Source organism: Callionymus lyra, chromosome 4 (assembly GCF_982586985.1).
Source record: "Callionymus lyra chromosome 4, fCalLyr1.hap1.1, whole genome shotgun sequence".
Classification (NCBI taxonomy): Eukaryota; Metazoa; Chordata; class Actinopteri; order Syngnathiformes; family Callionymidae; genus Callionymus; species Callionymus lyra.
In genome coordinates this window covers 28,816,319-28,842,436 of record NC_141821.1, presented here as the reverse complement: position 1 = coordinate 28,842,436, position 26,118 = coordinate 28,816,319, and the positions used below count along the sequence as shown (strand labels likewise).

The 26,118-nt window shown below is 37.1% G+C and overlaps 1 protein-coding gene across 1 annotated transcript in view; it reads right to left on the bottom strand.

The window, feature by feature from the left end:
* The window catches only part of rin1b (Ras and Rab interactor 1b), a 30,922-nt gene extending 5,291 nt beyond the window's left edge, over window positions 1-25,631 (bottom strand). The window contains exons 1-11 of the mRNA XM_087789574.1: window positions 25,558-25,631; window positions 24,886-25,011; window positions 14,090-14,233; window positions 13,892-14,006; window positions 13,735-13,807; window positions 12,466-12,557; window positions 12,221-12,390; window positions 11,691-11,966; window positions 10,028-10,568; window positions 6,128-6,436; window positions 5,576-5,707 (exon numbers count right to left, since the gene is read on the bottom strand). Of these exons, the coding sequence (XP_087645700.1) occupies window positions 5,576-5,707; window positions 6,128-6,436; window positions 10,028-10,568; window positions 11,691-11,966; window positions 12,221-12,390; window positions 12,466-12,557; window positions 13,735-13,807; window positions 13,892-14,006; window positions 14,090-14,233 (1,852 nt within the window). The 5' untranslated portion in view covers window positions 24,886-25,011; window positions 25,558-25,631. The remainder of the gene's footprint in view (window positions 1-5,575; window positions 5,708-6,127; window positions 6,437-10,027; window positions 10,569-11,690; window positions 11,967-12,220; window positions 12,391-12,465; window positions 12,558-13,734; window positions 13,808-13,891; window positions 14,007-14,089; window positions 14,234-24,885; window positions 25,012-25,557) is intronic.
* Between the last annotated feature and the right edge of the window lie 487 nt (window positions 25,632-26,118).

Below are 26,118 nucleotides of genomic sequence, written 5' to 3'. Positions count from 1 at the left end.
TGATTAGCAACTAATAATAACACATGATTAGTAACTAATAATAACACAAGATTAGTAACTAATAATAACACATGATCAGTAACTAATAATAACACATGTATAGTAACTAATAATAACACATGATAAGTAACTAATAATAAAACACGATTAGTAACTAATAATAACACATGATTAGTAACTAATAATAACAGAAGATTAGAAACTAATAATAACACATGATCAGTAACTAATAATAACACATGATTAATAACTAATAATAACACAAAATGAGTAACTAATAATAACACATGATTAGTAACTAATAATAACACATGCTCAGTAACTAATAATAACACATGATCAGTAACTAATAATAACACATGTATAGTAACTAATAATAACACATGATAAGTTACTAATAATAAAACACGATTAGTAACTAATAATAACACATGATTAGTAACTAATAATAACAGAAGATTAGAAACTAATAATAACACATGATCAGTAACTAATAATAACACATGATTAGTAACTAATAATAACACAACATTAGTAGCTAATAATAACACATGATTAGTAACTAATAATAACACATGATTAGTAACTAATAATAACACACGATTAGTACCTAATAATAACACATGATTAGTAACTAATAATAACACAAGATTAGTAACTAATAACAACACATGATTAGTGACTAATAATAACAACACATGATTAGTAACTAATAATAACACATGTTTAGTAACTAATAATAACACATGATTAGTAAACAATAATAACACACGATTAGTAACTAATAATAACACATGATTAGTAAATAATAATAACACATGATCAGTAAATCATAATGACACATGATTAGTAACTAATAATAACACATGATTAGTAACTATAATAACACATGATTAGTAACTAATAATAACACATGATTAGTAACTAATAATAACACATGATTAGTAACTAATAATAACACACGATTAGTAGCTAATAATAACACATGATTAGTAAATAATAATAACACATGATAAGTTACTAATAATAACACATGATTAGTTACTAATAATAACACAAGATTAGTAACTAATAATAACACATGATTAGTAACTCATAATAACACATGATTAGTAACTAATAATAACACATGAACAGTAACTAATAATAACACATGATTAGTAACTAATAATAAGACACGATCAGTAACTAATAATAACAACACATGATCAGTAACTAATAAAAACACATGATCAGTAACTAATAATAGCACATAATAAGTAACTAATAATAACACATGATTAGCAACTAATAATAACACATGATTAGTAACTTATAATAACCAATGATTAGTAACTAATAATAACACAAGATTAGTAACTAATAATAACACATGATCAGTAACTAATAATAACACATGTATAGTAACTAATAATAACATATGTATAGTAACTCATAATAACACACGATTAGTAACTAATAATAACACATGATTAGTAACTAATAATAACACATGATTAGTAACTAATAATAACACAGGATTAGTAACTAATAATAACACATGATTAGTAACTAATAATAATACATGATCAGTAACTAATAATAACACATGATCAGTAACTAATAATAACACATGATCAGTAACTCATAATAAAACATGATTAGTAACTAATAATAACACATGAATAGTAACTAATAATAACACATGATTAGTAACTAATAATAACACACGATTAGTAACTAATAATAACACATGATTAGTAACTAATAATAACACAAGATTAGTAACTAATAATAACACATGATTAGTAACTAATAATAACATATGATCAGTAACTAATAATAACACATGATCAGTAACTAATAATAACACACAATTAGTAACTAATAATAACACATGATTAGTTACTAATAATAACACAAGATTAGTAACTAATAATAACACATGATAAGTAACTCATAATAACACATGATTAGTAACTAATAATAACACATGATCAGTAACTAATAATAACACATTGCCAGTAACTAATAAAAACACATGATCAGTAACTTATAATAACACATGACCAGTAACTAATAAAAACACATGATCAGTAACTAATAATAGCACATGATTAGTAACTAATAGTAACACAAGATTAGTAACTAATAATAACACATGATCAGTAACTAATAATAACACATGTATAGTAACTAATAATAACACATGATAAGTAACTAATAATAAAACACGATTAGTAATTAATAATAACACATGATTAGTAACTAATAATAACAGAAGATTGGTAACTAATAATAACACATGATCAGTAACTAATAATAACACATGATTAGTAACTAATAATAAGACACAATTAGTAACTAATAATAACACATGATTAGTAACTAATAATAACACATGCTCAGTAACTAACAATAACACATGATTAGTAACTAATAATAACACATGATTAGTAACTAATAATAACACATGATTAGTAACTTATAATAACCCATGATTAGTAACTAATAATAACACAAGATTAGTAACTAATAATAACACATGATCAGTAACTAATAATAACACATGTATAGTAACTAATAATAACACATGATAAGTAACTAATAATAAAACACGATTAGTAACTAATAACAACACGTGATTAGTAACTAATAATAAAAGAAGATTAGTAACTAATAATAACACATGATCAGTAACTAATAATAACACATGATTAGTAACTAATAATAAGACACAATTAGTGACTAATAATAACACATGATTAGTAACTAATAATAACACATACTCAGTAACTAACAATAACATATGATAAGCAAGTTAAAATAACACATGATTAGTAACTAATAATAACACATGATAAGTAACTAATAACAACACATGATTAGTAACTAATAATAACAACACATGATTAGTAACTAATAATAACACATGATTAGTAAATAATAATAACACACGATTAGTAACTAATAATAACACATGATTAGTAACTAATAATAACACACGATTAGTAACTCATAATAACACATGATTAGTAACTAATAATAACACAAGATTAGTAACTAATAATAACACACGATCAGTAACTAATAATAACACATGATTAGTAACTAATAATAACACATGATTAGTAACTCATAATAACACATGATTAGTAACTAATAATAACACAAGATTAGTAATTAATAATAACACATGATTAGTAACTTATAATAACACATGATTAGTAACTAATAATAGCACATGATCAGTAACTAATAATAACACATGATCAGTAACTAATAATAACACATGATCAGTAACTAATAATAACACATGATTAGTAACTAATAATAACACATGATTAGTAACTTATAATAACCCATGATTAGTAACTAATAATAACACAAGATTAGTAACTAATAATAACATATGATCAGTAACTAATAATAACACATGTATAGTAACTAATAATAACACATGATAAGTAACTAATAATAAAACACGATTAGTAACTAATAACAACACGTGATTAGTAACTAATAATAAAAGAAGATTAATAACTAATAATAACACATGATCAGTAACTAATAATAACACATGATTAGTAACTAATAATAAGACACAATTAGTAACTAATAATAACACATGATTAGTAACTAATAATAACACATACTCAGTAACTAATAATAACATATGATAAGTAAGTTAAAATAACACATGATTAGTAACTAATAATAACACATGATAAGTAACTAATAACAACACATGATTAGTAACTAATAATAACAACACATGATTAGTAACTAATAATAACACATGATTAGTAAATAATAATAACACACGATTAGTAACTAATAATAGCACATGATTAGTAACTAATAATAACACACGATTAGTAACTCATAATAACACATGATTAGTAACTAATAATAACACAAGATTAGTAACTAATAATAACACACGATCAGTAACTAATAATAACACATGATTAGTAACTAATAATAACACATGATTAGTAACTCATAATAACACATGATTAGTAACTAATAATAACACAAGATTAGTAACTAATAATAACACATGATTAGTAACTAATAATAGCACATGATCAGTAACTAATAATAACACATGATCAGTAACTAATAATAACACATGATCAGTAACTAATAATAAAACATGATCAGTAACTCATAATAACACATGATCAGTAACTAATAATAACACACGATTAGAAAAATAATAATAACACATGATTAGTAACTAATAATAACACATGATTAGTTACTAATAATAACACATGATCAGTAACTAATAATAACACATGATTAGTAACTAATAATAACACATGATTAGTAACTAATAATAACACACGATCAGTAACTAATAATAACACATGATTAGTAAATAATAATAACACACGATTAGTAACTCATAATAACACATGATTAGTAACTAATAATAACACAAGATTAGTAACTAATAATAACACATGATTAGTAACTAATAATAACACATGATTAGTAGCTAATAATAACACATGATCAGTAACTAATAATAACACATGATCAGTAACTAATAATAACACATGATCAGTAACTAATAATAACACATGATCAGTAACTCATAATAAAACACGATTAGTAACTAATAATAACACATGATTAGTAACTAATAATAACACATGATTAGTAACTAATAATAACACATGATTAGTAACTAGTAATAACACATGATTAGTAACTAATAATAAAACAAGATTAATAACTAATAATAACACATGATTAGTAACTAATAATAACACATGATTAGTAACTAATAATAACACATGATCAGTAACTAATAATAACACATGATCAGTAACTAATAATAACACATGATCAGTAACTCATAATAACACACGATTAGTAACTAATAATCACACATGATTAGTAACTAATAATAACACATGATTAGTAACTAATAATAACACATGATTAGTTACTAATAATAACACAAGATCAGTAACTAATAATAACACATGATTAGTAACTCATAATAACACATGATTAGTAACTAATAATAACACATGATCAGTAACTAATAATAACACATGATCAGTAACTAATAAAAACACATGTATAGTAACTAATAATAACACATGATTAGTAACTAATAATAACACATGATTAGTAACGACTAATAACACATGATTAGTAACTTATAATAACACATGATTAGTAACTAATAATAACACAAGATCAGTAACTAATAATAACACACGATCAGTAACTAATAACAACAACACATGATCAGTAAATAATAATAACACATGATCAGTAACTAATAAAAACACATGATCAGTAACTAATAAAAACACATGATCAGTAACTAATAAAAACAGATGATCAGTAACTAATAATACCACATGATCAGCAACTAATAGTAACACATGGTCAGTAACTAATAATACCACATGATCAGTAACTAATAGTAACACATGATCAGTAACTAATAGTAACAGGTCAGTAGGGTAAAACTAACCCGTCCCACCAGGATCTGATGAATGATGAAGTCTGATCACTTCTGACACACACTCGACAACACAGTATCTTTCAGTGTGACTTCATATCTCACCTTCTCCACCGAGCCACGTTGGTTCCAGCAGCTCCATCATGTACTCGACCTCGATCAGGATCTGAGGCCTGTTGCACTGCACGATCACGTAGGACAACACTGGCAGGAAGTCTTCCCAGCTCACCTCCTGACCTGTGCACACAAAACATCAGATCGCACACACTATTTAAACAACTTCAGAAATGTTTTTGAAGACGACAATAAAACAAAAGCAACATCACTCTACTCATTACTTGAGGAGTGAATGAATCATTTTGTATATTTAAAGTAACACGAGTATCACACATGTGTGGTGCTGGATGATATAGTTTGTAAACAGGACACATAGCAATCATATCTAAATAATTCATAGCCAATTTAATGCCGAAGAAGGCGTGAAAGTGGGCGCTACGGTTGAGCAGCAGAGCAGCAAATTAAAAATGTGTAGAAAGAGTTGATGAAGTGGACGTTCGCCACACTTCTCTTTGCATATTAAATAAATACATTTAAACTAGTATTAGATTATATTAGGATGACTTGTCTATAGGGTCATGCCAGGTTTGTGAGCTCTACCTCTCAAGGAGCCCATGGTCTTGTAGACACACTTGCAGACTTGCAGCAGCAGGAGAACCTTGTCGATCGGCGAGTGAGTTCTTTGCATCATGATCAGCTTCTGCTTCACCCTCTCGATCTCCCGGCCGTCAGGGACTCCGGTCCGAACTCCCAGCCGCTCCATGGTGGCGTCTCCTTTCAGACGGACCATGTTCTGTGAGAGCTGCTGCATGGAGCCGTCCTGGCCGTGCAGCGCCACCAGAGTCTTTGCTAAGGGGGATCTGAGGGGCCGGAGAACACAGGAGAACATGGCCCGCTCCAGCGCCAGGTCTGTGGGAGACATCACAAGATAAGGTCCTCAACTGTTGCACTGCATTATGGGTCTTGGTGTAAATGAGGCTTTTTTAATGATAGACCATCAATGATTTAATAACAAATAATAAAGTCATTTAATAGGGTATATTGACAATAAAGGGTAACTAATGTTGATTTAAGTGTGTCTTAAATAGATGTTGGACTCTATTGTACTCATTGGTTTGTGTCTGTTTGTACAAAACTCTCTTTTTATTTAAATAGTTACATTAGAAGATGTGTTTAAGCCCCGCCCACTGAAAACACAAGATTAAATCTTGTTCACCAGAACCACACCCACTCTGCTGTGATTGGTCAAGCTTTAAGGTTTGTCACCGCGCATCGTCAATCCCAGAAGTCTCCACCTCCAAGGGACTCGTTGTATAAACAAAGCGGGTGTGATAAAAGCTGGCTGGAGAAGGAGTGAAACCATTATTACATCATAATGGACTCCGCTCTCGTAACCTCTCGTTCGCCAAGATTTACGACGGGGGAGAACTTTATGAATGAATAACTTCATCATGATGAGAGACTTACTGCATCTTGGAGAGAAAGAGTTCAACATTTGAAACATGTGAGTGAGTCAGGAGTGAGTTTCACATTAGTTGCCCTTGTTTTGTTGTTTAAGCGCTTTGTGACCCTGGTCTGCGAAAGTCGCTTTACTTGTAAAAATGACATACTTACTTGAAAAGCGCTCTATTAGTATAAATTACTTACTTTAGATTTTAGTTAATCATTTGTCGACCCGAAATCAAATTGAGCTGTTTTTGTATATATTGCAAAGATATTTTATTTTTGCCAATGCATCAATCAATCATAAAAACACATCTATATAAAGGCAGAAAAAAGTCATATTGAATATATTTGAATATTTACAACTGTGTACCAAGTTATATGGTCTGATAATAAGACAGCACCAAAGAATCCCACTATAGACACACTGTTGACCAACACAGCTACACACTGTACAGCTAAATGTGGACAAAACTGAAACACTGGTGATTGCTCCTGATGATAAGATTCCAAGGTTGAGTCAGTACTTGGGTGACTTAGGTCAGTCTGTCAAACTGAGCCTGAGAAACCTGGGTGTTGTATTTGATAAAGACATGTCTCTTGTTCAACACTGCAGAAAACTAACCAGAAAATGTTTCCTTCAACTGAGAAAAATCTCTAAACTTAGGAAAATGTTGTCGGAACATGATCTGGAGCTTGTAATCCATGCGTTTGTTTCTTCTCGTCTGGACTATTGTAACAGTTTGTTTTCATGTCTTAACAAGAAGGAGCTGTCTCATCTGCAGTTGATTCAGAACTCTGCAGCGAGAATTCTGACCCGCTCTAGTAGAAGAACTCACATTTCTCCGGTCCTTAAAACTCTTCACAGGCTTCCAGTTTCATTCAGGATCAACTTTAAAATTCTGGTTCTTACTTTCAGATCTATTCATGGTCAGGCTCCTCCTTACATCACTGATCTGATCCAGCCTTACACCCCAGCTCGGGCTCTGAGGTCTGTGGATCAAAATCTACTTATGGTTCCTCGCACACGGCTCAGGACCAGAGGAGAGAAATCTTTTCAGGCTGTTGCTCCTAAGCATTGGAACGATCTTCCTCTCTCTTTGCGCTTGATGGAGTCTACTGACTCCTTTAAGAAACATCTTAAGACGTTTCTATTTGTTCAGGCTTTTCCTTGAATTTCTCGAACTCCTGTGTTGTTCTCGGTGTTATCTTGATCTTTAAAGTATGTACTTTTTGAGTATTGTTTTGATTGTTTAAGCGCTTTGTGACCCTGGTCTCGAAAAGCGCTATATAAATAAATATTATTTACTTACTTACTTACACTCGTCATAATGTTTGTTCCAAGTAAAAGAACACCAAGTGAGAAGAAACATCTAATTAAGCGTTATAAAAGGGGTTGAAATCCTGACAAGCAAACTTCAATATTATGCAGTGAAGTCAATGGATTAATGGCTGGTGTGGAAGTCGTGTCCACACGTGGAAGCACACACGGGTGATCCTCCAGCAGCAGGCAGTGGGCAGCCCTGACTAAGTAGGTAACAATCCTCTGATGGGCTGTTTTCCACTCTTCATCAATATCCTCCTCTCACCGCGCTCCATTATTCACGTTTCCCTGCTGTATAATTCCTCCGTCTATCCTACTGTATCATTTCCCTCCAGTGATTAATCGCTCGCACCTTCCGTGAGCGTGCACCTGGCTCACTCCCAGCATGCCCTGCTTTGTAAACGTAGCACATGGCTGTAGGTGATGCGGCGGCTCCGGGGCTTCATCGTTCCCCCCCTCGTAGATATGTACCTGATTACATTTCCCAAGTAAACGGCCTATTCTTCCCCTCCCTCCTGTGAATCGTGCAGCTCTTCAAGTGAGCGTGGGACTGTGATATCTTTTTATGATAAACGAGAGGGAGAGAAAAAAAAAAAATGCAAATGCCTCCCACCGACGCAATGCAAGATAAATCACAGCGCAGGAAGGAAGGAAGGGAGGAAGGAAGGTAGACTCTCTCTCTCTCTCTCTCTCTTCGCTGACGCCTCGGCACTGCCAGGTAACCATCCATCATCGCACATTGAAACACACAAACACACCTCAACACATCACAAAAGGAGAACAAAAAAGACAGAAACCTACGCAGAGCCGTGTCAAAAGATCTCACTGAAGCTTTTCCACAATAGCAGGAGAGGAGGCTCTGCCATCATGAGGGAGTCACGTGACCCAGGTGATGGATGAGTGCAACACGCAGGACTGTCCTAATGTTGTTTGCTAAACAACACACACACACACACACTAAATGAGCAAGTCGTGAATGAGGACCTGAGCCCCTCCTCGCCACAAAACCCATAGAGACTTCTTTGTGTGTGTGTTTGTACTGGCGCTGAATCAGAGGCGACTATTCACTTTCATTTCACACTTCAAAAAATACTTCTTTCTCTGTCGTTGGACACAAAGGTTCAAAACAAATGAACTGACAACTTTTAACTTTACTACTTAAAATACTTCAGAAACATGGTTATACGTTAAATACATGATTGTAAAGTCTTATAAATGCATTAAAATGAAAGTTAGACAGTTATTTGTAATGCATGACACCATCATACATTAATATTTCATTATTCCAGGTCAGCAAAACTAATTAATTTTAAAATTATGTTTGTTTTTTGTGCATTTTTAAATAAATGTGTCGTTTAAATAAAAGTGTAATATCTTTGGGTCGCTTCATTGTCCATCAACATGTCGACCTTAATAAAATGTATTTCATTTTTAGTCAAGTTTTTTACTCTTATGTTCAAAGTTAAGTATTAATGGGACATTTCCTGAAGATAAAGGTCAAGAGACAGAAGAAGCAAAATACCTTATTATGATTGTTCACTTTATGGGTCTGTCTTGATGTTAAAATGTTAACAGATTTTGACGTGTGGGGGAGCCGAAAAATTGGAATTGATAAAAACTCAATAACAAGTGCAACAGTGTGACAGAGATATGTTGACAAGAACAGTGAAACAACACCAGTGTTAGGGAGGAAAATAAGTTGCATGACTGACTCGTCATTCCATCATTATTACCTTTTTCACTCTCTGGCACCAGCGTTTCGATGGGAGGCTCCAGCTCGCCGCTGTCCAGCAGGCAGCACCTGGCCTGGGACAGGAAGAGCCGGAGACCCTGCAGGAGCTGGACGGAGGTCACGCGAGACGTGGCGGAGGACGAAATGACGGATTTGAGGCCGGCTCTCTGTTCCAAAAGGAAGTCCTGGATCATGCCTCCGAAGAGGGAGCGTCGGTCTCTGGACAGTTCCTCGACCAGTCGCGTCAGCCGCTTGTCCGGAGCGAAGAAACACACGAAGGCCTCGCTCATGCGGTGAAGACCCCCGCGGCCCCGGGAGCGGGTCAGCGGCGGACGGTCCTGGGACAGGGTGTGAGGCGGGGCCACGCTGTCCGACTCCGGGTCCGAGTCGCTGTCCTCGTCCATGCTGCTGAAGGAGCTGCTGCTGTCCAGCTCCGCCAGAGAGGGAGCAGGTCTGCGATCCAGAGCCAGAGCTGAGACGGCCTGGTCTCTGGGGGGACCGGACCCCTGGAGCTTTGGAGCGTCTTCCATCTTGGTTAGCGTCTTTAAGGAGAAAAATAACGTACAATCATATGATTGGACACATGAAGCCTTTGATGTCTTTAAAGAAGGTCAATTTATTTCTAGTCAAAATTATAAACCGTTGACAGCCAACTTAGATTTGATTATGTTGAAGGTTGTATTGTTTTGGCCCGAAAACAAATGTGTTTGAGGTATCCCTTGTGTTATCTCTGGGTCAAGGTGACCCAGTGGCCTGAAAACAAATGTGTTTGAGGTTTCCCTTGTGTTGCTTTTGGGTCAAGGTGACATGATGGCCCAAAAACAAATGTGTTTGTGGTATCCCTTGTGTTGTCTCTGGGTCAAAGTGAAGGCTTACATAAATACATATGCAGTGGTGGAGGTCACTCATCTTGACCTAGAGACTACATAAGGGATACCACAAACACGTTTGTTTTCTCAACAGCGATAACACAAGGATAAAGAAAAAGAGACAAAAGTTCTAAAATATTGTTTTTGGCTCCCCCACATGTCAAAAGAGTGTAACTGCAATGTTGTAACTCATTTGTTCTCACAAACTGCATGTACATTTATTTAACACAACAAGATAAATGGTCTTGTTGTGACAGTTTCTTGTTTTATCCTGCTTGTTCAGAAAGTCTATCGGTGGTTTGCTTCGTTTTGCACATTTATTTAGTTTGTACATTTTTCTCAGAGATTGTACTTTTTTTTCAGTTTGTAAATGTGTTTCAGAGTTTATTAATTATTTTCAGAATATGTTCATTTGTTTCAGTTTGAACCTTTTCTTAGTTTGTACATTCCTTTTAAGAGTTCATAAATCTATTTCACATTTTATATTTTCTTTGGAAATTGTGCATTTGTTTCAGAGCCTATACTTTGTTTCAGAGAAGTTTTTTTCAATTCCCAGTCACTGTACTGTTGCTGGAATACACACACAACTGTATTATACTTCAGCTTGGCCTACAAAGAGAAGGTGTGTTGCGGTTTGGGTTGAACGTCTAGTGTTTAATGACATTTATATCAAGATAAATGATCAAAAACTATTGAATCCAGCGTCACCAGAATGTTCCTCAGGATTTAACAAATATATGCACCAGACTTAAAAGCATCATCACACACTTTTTAAATCCATCTATCCTTCATTACTTTTGCAGGCACGGTGTCCTCCTCCTCTGCGGATCCCGGCGATACAGCAGGGGTTCTCCTCAGGACCCCTGCCCCAGCGTGAACCCTCCTCTGCGAGTTAGAGGCTGATTTATGCAGCCGCTCCGACTCGCCGGGTATCTCCACTGACGGAGGAGGCGAGAACGATCCGACGCCTTCCAGGGAGAGATTCATAGAGGACTCTGAGAGCCGCAGCCGCATGCTGCGCTTGAAGCGGTTCCGTTTATTCGAGGCACTGTGATTCTGGAGTTGTGGCTGCTGTGAGAGAAATAAGTCAATTCAATATTTCAGAGTGGAAGAGCCGGAGATATTTGGCTCATGAACAGGAGGATTTTCACTGTTTCAGATGTAGGATGGAGAGAAGTTTAGACACTTTCCAGCAGATAACATGTTGAAGATGAGATTAGAGGAGAAGGTTATTAAAGTGATACATTAGATTAAAGCAGCTATGAGACTAATCTTTATTCTAACTACACAAGCAGTGAGATGAATGTGGATCACAGTTGTTCTACCTTGAAAACTTCCAGCTGCAGGAAAAGTGGATTAATGAAGCAAACTTTTCCTTGTGGACCCTGACTGATGGTGGCCCGTCTATCTTTGGTAACTCGTCCACTGGTCGATGGAACTTGATCCACATTTGGCCCGTTTGGGACATCTGAGGAACCAGGCAAGCTCCAGAAACCTACGGAAACACAACGTTTATTTGTTAATCGTGTTTAAAATCTAATAGAAATCTAACTTTGATTGTTGTGCGTACCCTGCCCCATGTGTGATATGGCCTCCAGCTGTTTGTGTGTGGTGGCTCTGGAGATGGCCTCGGGTAGCTGCAGAGGGAACGGCAACACATCTCTGCGGAGAAATGTAAACCAAGAATGCAATAAATAGAGAAATGCACATTATTATTTTCAACCTGTTCATACGGTAATTTAGGTTTGTTTGATGATGTTGTATCATGATCAAAAAACAGTGCTTTGCAGAAGGCATTAAAAAACGAATTATCTGGCACCAAAATACCCCGAAGGAAAACACACATTAAAATTTGCATTTTATATCAGATACTTTTGTTCTTAGAGCAGAATAATTAATCTTCAACAGCCTGTAGAAGACAAGGTGTCCTCCATTTGTGAGATAATGTATCCCAACTCCAAAAACATCTTTTCTTTTTCTGTCACTAAAATATCTTCAATTTGAAATCAGAAATTATAAGTTTGATATCGAATGTAGATGAACAGAATTTACATTCAAATCTTAAAATATACAAATAAGAGTTACAGGGTCAGTTGCATTTCTTTACATTTCTATTCTTCAGCAAGCCAGCTTTCACATAGCTAAGATAGTAAGTATAGCATTCAGGTCAAACTTTTCATCGCTTACAATCTTCTTTATTTATCTTTTTTTGGGGCTGGTTAAGTTGCCGTTGACCCTATCCATCTGCCAACGATGAAATTAATCAAATTGTTTGTGACCTTGCCTGCTTGAGAACCTGATCTATGATTGTATAACACGTATAAACGTGCTTAAGACTTTCTGAGGAAACGTTCCATGTGCTTGGTTAGAATAACTACAGGAATCATGCATCCTGTAACACTTCAATTGACAGTTTTGATCTTTTTTTAAAACATTTTGACACATTTTACATTTTCAACATCTCAGGAAATGGACTTGACACCGTAGACGCAAGTTGTGTAGAATGACTCAGTACGTAAACAGCTTGCAAAATGATGTACCGTGAAGTATATCATGGGTTATATGTGACTTGACTCATGAGCCTTGATTCAAGATTCATGATTTTTATTTTGGGGCAATTGGTTTTGCAGCATTTAAGACAAACAGTGTCGCACAACCATACAACAAAAGATAAATAACATAAAATAAAATATAAAGCATGTGCTAAAATACTGTGGGATGGGCTGAGTTGGTGGGTCTGCCTGTACTTTGTGGGGTTAAGTAGCGAGATGGAAGAGGGGGATGAATGAGTCTATAAACGTGTCTGTGATACTGAGACTGGTGAGTGAAGATCCATCACCTGCTGATGCAGTAGAAGGCCACCAGTCGACACAAGTCTGGAAAGCTGAGAGCAGAGTTCTCCAGAGCGAACGCTGGTGGAAGAAGGTAGACATGAGCTGAGACATCTGAAGAACATGAGCCTGAAAAATGTGTCTTGAAACCAGCGTAATACTCACTGGAGTCCTCCTCACTGATGAAGAACTCTTTCACACAGGTGGCACTTCGGTCCGCCGTCGCTCTCAAACACAGCAGCTTCTTCTGAGAGCCGCTGCACTTGCGCACTAAAAATGTCTACAGCCGCCATTCACAACAAGAAAGCCACGTTAAGCTAGTTGAAGTGTGTTCTTTGTCTTCTTCAAGAGCTTCTCCCTCACCCCCACTGGTTCTCTCAGCAGGATGTACAGGCTGGACTCGTGGTTGAGCGACAGCTGCAGCCACACCGGGTGTGTTGCCAGCAGACGATCCAGGACGCTGAAGGTCCTCTGAGAACTTTTGTGAGCGCTGCCCATCTCCTGCATCTGGAACACCAGGTAGGAAAAAGTTGTTAATCTGTTCTTCACATCTTCTCTGGCTACATGCTGTGGAGGCAAACTTCACAAGCACATCTGATTAGAGTTGAAGCTTCTACCATTGTACCTTAGTGACTCATACACAACTGTTTGACTTGATATTGTTTAAAAACATTTGATTCCTTTGAAACTGATGTAATAGACAAGTTGAGATTCAAGTGGAGCTTAGAGCGCACAGTGGTGCAGTTGTTAGTACAATCACAGTAAGAAGGTTGCAGGTTCGCTTCCAGGTCCAGAGCGACACAAACGTAAGACTTTTCTGTGTGGAGTTTGTATGTTCTCCCTGTGTAGCGTGGGTTTACAACGGGCACTCCGATTTCCTCCCACAGTCCAAAAACATACAGAGGTTGATTGGAAACTTAAGGGAAATTTTCCATTGGTTCAGGTATGAGTGTGTGTGTGAAAGGTTGTGTGTCTCTGTGTGTCCTGCGACAAACTGCGACAAACTAGTGACCTGTCCAGGGTGTCCCCAGCCTGGGATAGGCTCAAGCTACCATTAGGGAATAATTGGTATAAAGTAAATAAATGAATGAAAGTGGAACTTATTGCAGAACCAAGGTCCAACCCGAGGTCCAATCACAGCCACCGACTCAACTTCCACCTCTGAGGGAATTTGACTGAGCTCCTCCTGTACATATACAGCGACACAACTTCATGAAGATGAAACCTCTTCATGAAAGATGGTGATACTTGGTAAGTAGCATGGGTACTTGTCATTTTGTTGTATCACTTATGTACAAAAGTACAAAACACAACATATGATGCCTGAAAATGTTTCAAGATATCTTGCTAGAGAAGCCATTGATGAAAGACTGTACAGTGTATCTTTTAACAACGTCATGGCCTTGTAAGACAGTCTGATTTGCTTAAGTTGTAAAATGTAAAACAAACTGAAATTTGCAAACCTAACCTGTTATTAACATACCATATTGTATATCTACAGAGAGCCTGGAGTAGACAGAGGACCCATGTGTTTGAGCTTGTTATGCATTAACTACACAATAACATCTATTTCAGTGGGATAGTAAAGAAAAGTAGAAAATCACCCCACAACAATGTGTACAAGATAAGTTGAAAGTTATTAAAAAACAAAAGCATGATTTGCTTATTAAAGATAAGTAATGAACTTACATTAGTGGCTCTAGAGTCTAGACTAACTGGTCATTTTATTAAATACCTTCTTTATTCAGAACCGCCTCCATCTTTCAGAGGTATATTGGTCCATATTGACATGATATTCTCACTCAGTTAATACAGATGTAAAAGGATGTGACACTAAATCCGTGCTCAATTTTTGGCTCCAAGTTGATATAGAAAATATTACCAACGTCTTCACACCTCCCAGGAATGGAGACTTGACCGACTAAACAAGGTTTTACTATCATTCCTTTCTAAGCCTGTGTTAATTGTCTGAACCAATGCCCTTCTGCTTCGACATGTCCTGTGTTCACGTTCATCATTTTCATCCACTCACTCACTTTTAATGTCACACCATTCTCTGTAAACTCATGCGGCACTTGTGCAGGAAAAAGTATGCTGATGCTCTGGACTTCATGGGTCCACTTTACCATATTTAGTTTTCCGAGTTGCTGCCCTTTGATTGGCAGCTACCAAGTGATTGACAGGTTCATAAGAGAGGGTATATCTAATTAAAAAAAGAAACATACTTAACACATCTAACAGTTTTGTGCGTCTCGCTTATTTTAGGCCCTTTAATGTTGCGCTCAATCACAGTTTCACTTTCTCTCTCTCAGATTGGCTTTTGCTGGATGTCACACTGTGTGGGCTGTCGACGAAACGCTTGCGAGCGTAGCAGCAGATGGTCGCCATGGCAACCAGGCCTACACATCCTACCAGGCATTCCGGCTCAGTGAAACACCCTCTCGCCCACGACTCGGCGCTCGGTCCACCACGCACACGTTCTTCCTTCACGCGCTCCTAGGGATGGTTCTTTGACCTGAGGTTTGACGATGGAGAAGAAAGATTTGGGGGAAGTTTCTCTTTTGGAGTCACTTCAGTGGAATGTTGGGATGCTTCCCGTCTTTCATCAGGGTTCCAAAGTTTGTTGCTGAGCAATGACTCGTGCTCGGAATCTATGAGCAGCCTCCTGTTCGAACTAACAAGAGAGACCACGCGGATTATTGTCGTCATTCAACAACACATTTGAATTATTCACATTTATTCCTCATCTTTGCCAAATGTTACACAATTCTTTATTCTTGTAGGAATTGATCCATTAGGCTGCACTTTGACCAGCAAACACAGAGCAGGAGGAGCAGCATCAGAGGGAGATGAACTACAGAAGGAGGCACAGAAGTTACGTAATGAGCTGAAGTTGCTGTTGAAAGACAAAAGATTATAAGCGTTTGTAAATGATACAAACAATAAATATATAGAGGTCCAATAAGATCCAGCTGCAGAAAAAAAAAACAGGTCTACTTTATATAGAATATAACCTTGCCCACACACACACATACACACACACACACCAATTATTTATGTAACTAACTGAGGGAAACGGTGAGTAAGAGAGAAACAGGAGATAAAAGTGGTAAAAGGAACTGAACTTCCAGCTGTCAGTAATGCGTGTGTGCAGGTGTTGTTTGACCTGTAGGTGGCAGCAGTGAAGAGATTGATGGAATGAATTTGAAGAAAACAAATCTTCTGTGTCAGTGGCTGATGTTGTACTTTTTCTGTATAGTTACGTTAAGAAGTTAAATAAAAAAAAACATTTTAGCCCTATTTAGGCAAGAATATTTGGTTTTTACATTTACTTTTGTCAGAAGGTACCTTAGACTAATCTTCTGAAAGTGTTCCAACACAATCGTTACAAAAGAGGGGGAAATGGAAGCCATTACCTCATAGACATCCATGTGCACAGCAAACATGTTGTATTTGTACTGTTGTATTAAGAAACACAAAACAATAATACACATGTAATAAGATCTTTTATTAATAGAATAGAATCATTTGATGAAAGAGCAAGATCAATACAAAACTAGATGTTATATTATTTAAGGATTAAGGGTTTTGTGTCCTAACCACCAGCTCCTCAGGATTCCTCACCAAACACGGTCAACATCAATAAGGTTACCACAGGTTTTAACATGCAGAAGGAAAGAGGAAAGAAATTTGTAAGAAAACATGTGTTGCTTCAACTGCTCCGGTCGTTGTTTTTGAAAGCTCATATTCAGCACATCACTGGACACTTATCATCGTCACACACCACCATCGTCCCTGTACCCAGAAGCTCGAGGACGTATGTTCTCAGACCTAAAGATAAGGATAGAGTCGACAGGCTCTTTTAACCTGGATCATTTTCAAAGTCTTTGATTATTCTTCTAACACTTCAAACGTTCATGAAGTTCACATGATCCGTGTTTGATAGCAAACATCACATGTTCGCCGCACTAATGCACTTTCAGTTGAAGTTATTCAACACGACTGTGAGCTTTCAGGGAATGTCCTGCCGGCGTGTATCTGCGTGGAGAGGATGAAGTAATCGTGTAGGAAGATCTGCCAGAGGGCAGCTGCTCACACAGAAGCTCTCTCAGATGGACCTGCCTCGAGAAGGTCAGCATGGGAACTGGTCAGATTTTGGGATACACTGTGAGGGTGTTTGGTTATGTCACACTACATGTTGCTTCTTTCTGATCCAGGAATGTGTCAGATGTTTTTAGTTTTTGCTCAAACTCAAAATGAAAAACAAATGATCAAATATATACATTAAGATTAATATTCTCATCAAATGTTAAAACTTTAATAACTTCTGCTATTTTGTTATTATTGCGTTTATTATAGTAGTTATTTTTAGCCTCATATTATTCATCATCTACAGTGTATTATCCTCATCACTATCATTCAAGATCACACTTGACGTCCCAGCGTCTCGAGCTGGAAGCAGCCCACCACTTCATCATTAGCTCTCGTGAAACACTTCCTGAGCTTCACCACGCGTCTGATAAACAAGCCAGAGAAAAAAAACCTTCTCGTATATTTCCTTTATTTTTATTCAAGAGCTCAGTTTGTACTAGTATTGTCTCCGTATATGTTGATAAACCCGTGCTCGAGTTCATTTTCCTCTTTACAAACATATAAAAACAGGTTTGACTTGAGACTTTGAGCTGAATATAAAGCTTAAAGGACACCATTTTTCAAAACCCGAGTGAAAAAAACTTCTTATAATTGGTCTATTTGAAGGATACCAGTCACACAGCAGCGAGCGTCACAGCAGCTAAGTGTAGGATGACTAATGGAAAAGCATCATTACAGCGAGCTATAAGCATTCGAGGGGTGAGGGGTCAGCTGAGTGACGACGACATGGCGATGACTGATGTGTCCAGTTTGATGCTGGCGACAGAAGAGCTCCAGAGATAGCCCCGCGGGCAGTAAAAAGGGAAGTGAGCGTGTGTGGTGAGGTTTAAGTGCGACAGAGTGGAGTGAAGTGACTGTGAGAGGTCTGCTAGCATAACTGTGAAAACCCCAAATTCTGTCAAATGTCTTGTTAATAGTGAGAAAACCCCCGAGTGTGGGCGAGAGACAAAACGTTAGCGTGCAATATGTATCCATTAGCATCGAATCCTTAACACGCTCAAGTATCTTTAGGACTTATCGTTAAGTTTAGTGGTCACATTTATTTGTATTTATCAACTTCTATGAATAGTACAACCATAGATTTAAATAAGAATTGCTGATTTTGATGAATGTGTCCAACACTCCCACAATCCTTACAGTCATTGTTTTGTCAACGCTTATATATTTGTGTTTAAGTGATACTTCACCCAAAATTCAAACTTCATTTTCTACTCACTCTCATGTCGATTTAGGGTTGGGATTATTTTCAGAGTAATCTGTTCCTTTTTAGAGTTATGGACAAAAGTACGTACGTTCATTTTAATGAAGCGACTGGTGCCCAGTTGTCCTCGTCCAAAAAGACACTTTTTTAAAGGTTTAAAATTCTGCCACAAACCACCGTGAAATATAATGTTTTTCTCGTTGATGCTTCAATACAATACATTAGAGACAAGCAGAACGTTTTTAAGTGTCTTTTTAGAGGAAGTTCGTCCACTGAGCTCCAGTCCTACATTCAAATGAACATAGATTTTTGACTCTAACTCTAAAAAAGAATTCGTCGACATGTGGGTGAGTATAAAATGATTGAAGTTTGATGTATGGGTGATCTACCCTTTTAAACGACATACTCAGTGATGCCGTGTACGCTCACTCTCCAGCAGAGGGAGGAAGAAACAGACCAGGTCCTCAGTTTTTAAATGCTTTAATGTAAATATGTTTGCTAGTTTTGTGGTTGTGAATGATTTTGATAAATGTTTAAATGTTTGAGTCGGACTGAGGGTGGACGGTGGCGCAGTGGTTAGTACAATCACGAGTTTGTATGTCCTGTGTTCCCATGATCCTTTGCATGAGTTAAATGAACGTAATCAGTTCTATGGAAGAACACTATCACTCACACTGTGATCTCATAACATCAGACTTATTGTAATTGTTTATTTCACTAATAGTCTTATTAACCCCTGAAAGGGTTATTTGGTTATGTGTGGCTGTCTGGAGAAAACAATACATTTTTACGTTTAGGCACCACCACGTTTAGGTGATCCTCACTTTCTTTCTGTTACAAACTGACCTCACCCCTTCATCAGAGAAAGGAAAAGTTAGGTGGTCCTCAGGTAAAAGTCCCCTTAACATTATCTACACCCAAGAAAAGTCGAGCGTCTAGACTCTAGAGCAGTGGTTCTTAATCTTGAGCTACCGAACCCCACCAGTTTCATATGCGCATTCACCGAACCCCTCTTCAGTGAAAAATAAAATATGATTTTTTTTTTAATTCAAGACATAGATATGTATATGATATGTTTCTGTATTCCCCGACTAAAGTGTTCCTTTAGTTTTGCTGGTGCGAGACTAGAGTTGCTCAACTTGGCGTTGCAAATCATGCAGATATGACGCTCACTCCCATCACATTCCGTGATACATGTCAATCCATGTTGTACATATTCGTCCGATCACTTTCTTTTTCCCCGACATAGTTAGTATGGATTCAAATATGAACAAAGAAATCACACGACGTACTACCACGACAGTTGCACTTTGACTACTGAGCACTAAATTCACAGCAGCAGGATTGGCCAAACAGTGAAGCGTGATCATCTGCAGCCAGTGATGGCCCAGCTGGGCGTGTCATCACGAATTTATACGATAATTCGGGTGTGTCTGGACCTCCACAGCGGAGGCTCTGCCGAACCCCTGAGACCGACTCACCGAACCCCTAGGGTTCGATCGAACCCAGGTTAAGAACCACTGCCCTAGAGCCATAGAACCCGCGGCTCCATTGAAGTGAATATGAAAACCAATAATACCATCACATTTATATCCATCTTACCTTTGAATGGGTGGTTGCTTGTTTATGAGAACGTTTCAATATAAATCTGATTTTTGTGTGTTTTATTTTTTTGTAATCATCATTATTTGTTGACGATTCAAACACACCTACAATATATGTTAATTTAATAAAAATGTAAAGTGGCCAATATTTGTTCTCTTCAATATCTTTTTCATTTGACCAAATAAAACACCTTTTCTGTTTTTACACATTAGATTTTTATGGAAGTATTTCATCTTTCTGATAATCTATTAACTGTGTTGGCCTCACTCAAACAGATAAGAAAGATAGTAGTTTTGACGGAGAGACGGGAACAATCCTCAATGTTTCTTAACACCTTAAAGGTTTAATTTAAAATGCTTCTTCTGAAACCAACCAGGACCACTTGAGATGACATGTATTCATCTACTGTCTGAACCACTCTAATTACAAGTTTGGAAAATGTTCAAAAACACAGTTGCTCAATACTTTTTAACTTCGGCTGCTTATTTTGAGTGAGACAAAAGGTAAAGGTTGTTGTTTTTTGACATTTTGTACCCATAAATACCCCAGTTTGTGTGATAAGTATCACGGTTTTAATGCAAAACAGTGTGAATCTAAGCAGGATTTAACCTAAAGGTAGATACAGACAACACAAATAAAACATGTGAGACTAAACTCACGTGTTTAAATCCATAAAAGCAGAGTGGAGAAGTATTTAACATCCATGATATATCTAAACACTTCCTCAGGGTTGGTTTATCTTTGGACTCACGCTAGCGAGATCATGTTAATCCTCAGATTGTGTTAGAGTGACCACAAGAGGACAAAGAGCTGAATTAGTGCCGCTGCCGTTTGAAGCTGATGAGAAGGACTTGACTGCCTCTGTTGTCCGAGGACGTGTAGAACATTCGTGCTGTTGCATCAGGTACTATCAGCACACTCACTGGAGTTGGGTCATTTGTTACCTGAAGTCCAGTTGAAGATGAAAACAATGTATTTGTGAGGCTGTCTGAGCTGGTTCTATACGTCTGCAAGCCGTCATTCCAGCTCTTTAAGAGGGTGCGGGGTCTGGAAGTCACATGTCTTGCTAATGGACCGGCTGCCAAACGGCGGCTCAACCTGCCAGATATAAATGTGTCGTCTTATGCTCAGTAAACACTCAGAAAATTCCACATTTCCAGTTTATTTTCATCCATGAAAGATCAAATAATATAGCATATCCCGCTTCATACTTCCCTCACTCGTGAACAAGACAACTCTTTGAAGAGGATCTCACCATGAACCCTGAGAGAACCATATTCCCACTCAGAACCTACTTGGATGTCACTTCCATGTCACTTTGCACCAGTGACGTGAGGTGAGGTTCATGGTTGGTGAGGCACTGACTCCTTTAGTGTCAGATTTACAAGTATTTAAACCCAAAAGAGAAGCATATTCAATTGACTACTGGTTATTTCATATATTTACAGCATTCTTCACACACATATGAAGTTTAAAAAATATAGGATTTAATTAATAATTTCTCAACAAAGCTTCATTGAATTGTTGTGATATGCTGTGGGATACTAGTCTACATCCTCTAGATCTATGGCAGTCATGGATTGTGGATGAATATTGATTTAAAGCTTCATAGTCCTGTCACAGCGACGACGTTAGATAAGTGGTGCTTTAATGACAATTATTCCTCCTTCCGTGATAGACCCGCCTTTTGTTGCTTCTGATTGGTTAATATTACGTAAGGCTACATTTATACTAACTGGAAAAATGTTTATTATAGTGAAAATATAAATATTAAATGGGTCAATAAAAGTGTGATCAGTAGACACAAGGACAATACTTTTACTTTTAGATTAATCTGGTATTATTAAAATAATAATGTTGGTGAACTTCAGGAACACTTGAAGAGTTTTGTTGTTGTTGTTTTTTTTTTACATTTCTTTGCACATAAATCACCCCGAAAAAAAATAAATGACATTGAAACTTGTTGAAATTTCTGATTCAAGAGCAGAAATTTCTCATCAAGAATGGAATTAAAATTAATCCTTTCAGAACATTATGAATCAAAACTAATTAGTTTAGACTGGCCCTGAAACCAAGACCACGTCACAGATGAAGATAGTTGAAGACTCTGGCTCTAAGAATTGAACAGTGAAAGAAAACAGTTACATATGAAAGAAAGATTATCGTCAACTTCATCCTACACAGAACAAAGCATTTCCTCTTCTGACTCATCAAGCCTTACTCCATTATGTCTGTCAATAATAACAAACAATCATTTCCTCGAGCTTCAGAGGAAATATTTAACTATTTATCTGCTATCAAAAATGCAGAAACTCTCCTCAAGGAAAATAAATATATAACAAATATACATATAATTGATCTTGTTTTGTGAATTCTGACACCAACTTTTGCACAATCTTGAGACCAGATTTGAAAATAGAGGTGATAACAAATATATTTAAGGTGTAAAACAAAAAGGTTTCATGGACAAACTTGGCCAAATCTTACTGTAATGTGTTCTGTGGGTCAGCCAAACACTTCTCAATACATGTGTTTGAAATGCCAGCTGTTCTTAAAGCTGCCAAATGGAAAAAAAAAACCCAACAAAGTGTCCATAACTCTGACGGCACTCTCTCTCCATCTCAACATGGCAGATCAAGTCAAAGACTGAACTCTGTCCAAAAGCGTCACGCTTGGACTCTGTGATCACACTCCTCCCACACCGCACAGGGGCAGAACACTCCCACACACCCAAAATATATACACACATTTGCTTGCACCACCTTCATATTCATCACATCACATAACGTCTACACACACCAACCATGCAGGACTAAACAATATGGAAATTGTTACCAAATGTGTTTTTTGTTTGATGATATTCAAATGAATGATGTGTTTTTGTGCATATATCTAGTATACTCAGTCTTTGTTGGTTTAGTTCTTCACCTTCAAATCATTTCTATCAGCTCCATCCCTGTGTGGTATTCAGCTGCAACTGACTCACATATTTTAACGGATCGAACCAACAATGTTCTGAGGCTGATCTCACCAATCCAAAGCTTGACTAGGATTTGACTAGAGGGAAGAAGAATTCTGCTAACTTTGCACTTTTCTATTTCCTGCTCCTCTCATTCCAGCAGAGCACTGAAGAAAATAAAAGTTATTCACCCTTCAAGTGTATCAAAGGTCAAAGTGCAAGTGTTACTTGAGCTTCTCAACACTGAATGATACTTGAAAGTTTCATCCCTTTTCGTTTGAAATCCCCAAATTCGTTTATTGATGTTATATTTAAGTTTATTATTGTTAGCATATTTGTGAGCCATAAAAGCTTAATTTATTTAGGTTTAATGGGTCAATTAACGCAATTAGGCTTTGGCACAACCGAGGTTAGCGCCCCCTCGTGGAGATAGGGAGTGAAATTGGAACAGACACAACATACAACATACAGTGAGAAGTTGAGGTTGTGATTTTATAAAAAGAAAAAGATGATTTCCTGATCCAGTTAAACCTCACTGAACTGTCAAATACATGCGTATACATGCATATATACATTATAGTTGGTATTTTCTCACAGTGAACTTGAACATGTGCTGCTGTGGGGTGATATTAGAGTGAGCATCCTGTCTGTTGTCGATGAGGCTGCAAACCTCTAAACAGGTAATCTCTTCATCATCAATTCTCGAGGACATTATCAAAGCCCACGAGCTTCATTTGGATGAAGAAAAAAAAGCTCCAGTCAGCACCAGTACCGCTCCTCTCAGCAGCAAGTGGGAGCCACACCCACGCTGGCAGCATGGCCCTGGAGTTCTGGTGATGTAACAGAGCAATGGTTCGACACCAACTCCAGCCCAGATCCTCATGTCTGAGAAGCTTCTCTGGAGACCTTCTCTGGAGACCTTCTCAGACCTCATTAAATCCAACTTGGACAAACTAACACACTGGTTATAACACGTGTTATTGGATTTGGCGCCTCCAGAAACACACCTGAGGACTGGAGATAAATAAAGACACATGTGGATGAATCACTTCAGCCCATTGTTTACCAGCAGGACCGGAAACTACGCTAAACAACAAACGCCAACGCGCTTTGAACTTCCGAACACAAAGACACATCATCCAGAAATGATTAATTCCAAATGTGAAGGAGGCAGCAGTAGAATCCAGCAAAAGTATTCTCCCTGGTGTGTGAGAGCACTGGAGTGCAGCAGGTGAGACTTACCTTGCTGTGACGGTGAGGGCGGTCTGAGGGGGGTCTGAGGTGGTCTGGTCTACAGAGACGTCCAGGATCTGCTGCGAGGGAGAGACGCAGCGAGTCCGAGCATGCTGCAGGAGAGTGAGAGCAGCTCTGGTGACAAGGCGGAGGAGAGAATATTTAATTCTGTCTGAGCATCTGAAGTGATACACAGTCACTGTGTGTGTGTGTGTGCGTGCGTGTGTGTTTGTCCATGCGCGTGTGCGTGCGTGTACCGCCTCCCTGACAGCGAGACAGAAAAGTTGACCGATGCCTCACTGAAACTTTCCGACATGTTTATTTATTTATGAAAAAACACATTTATGAATGTATTTTAAATATTTATACATTTATTATTCTATATATATATATTTTTTACAATCGGTCCCAAACTTTGGGACAGTGGGCTATTTGCGGCCCGTGACATGATATTCTCTGGTCCTCAATAAATTCCTATGTGAGTGCAGGCAGATTTTATTCCACATCAGATGGTTAAAGTGATAGTTCACCTAAAACTCATGTCGACTGAGGGTTCGGATTATTTTCAGACTAATCTGTTCCTTTTTAGAGTTATAGACGGAAATGTACATTTGAATGAAGCGACTGGAGCTCAGTTGTCTTCATCTTTGTCCAAAAAGACACATAAAAACATCTAAATACCTCTGTGGTGCTCGTCTGTAACGTCCATCTTGTATTGAATCCGCAACAGGAAAAATTATTGCAAAATAAATGAAATAAAGTCTTTACTTTAAGTTTGTTTGTTGCTGACGCTTCAGGTCTCTCAGCTCCAAGTGTTTCCTCATTTAAACGGAAAAACGCAAGATTTATGCTGATTGCTTGGAAACTTCTGCTGAAAACAAGCTTAAAATATAGACTTGTGTCATTATTTGTTGCCTCATGTTGAGGCTTCAATACAAGATGGACAATACAGGCGAGCAGCACGGAAGTATTTGGATGATTTTAAATGTGTGGGGTTTTTTTGATGATGAAGAGAAAACATACATGTTGTCTATAACTCTTAAAAGGAACAGACTCTGGAAAATAATCTCAACCATTAGTCGACATGAGGTTGAGTACAACATGAGTGAAGTTTGAATTTTGGCTGAACTATCCCTTTGAGGAATAATGATTGTCACCTCAAATGTTATTAATATAAATTTCATTCTACAGTTCAAGATGGCAAAGGTTGGATTTCACATTCAAACCACACACAAATTCATT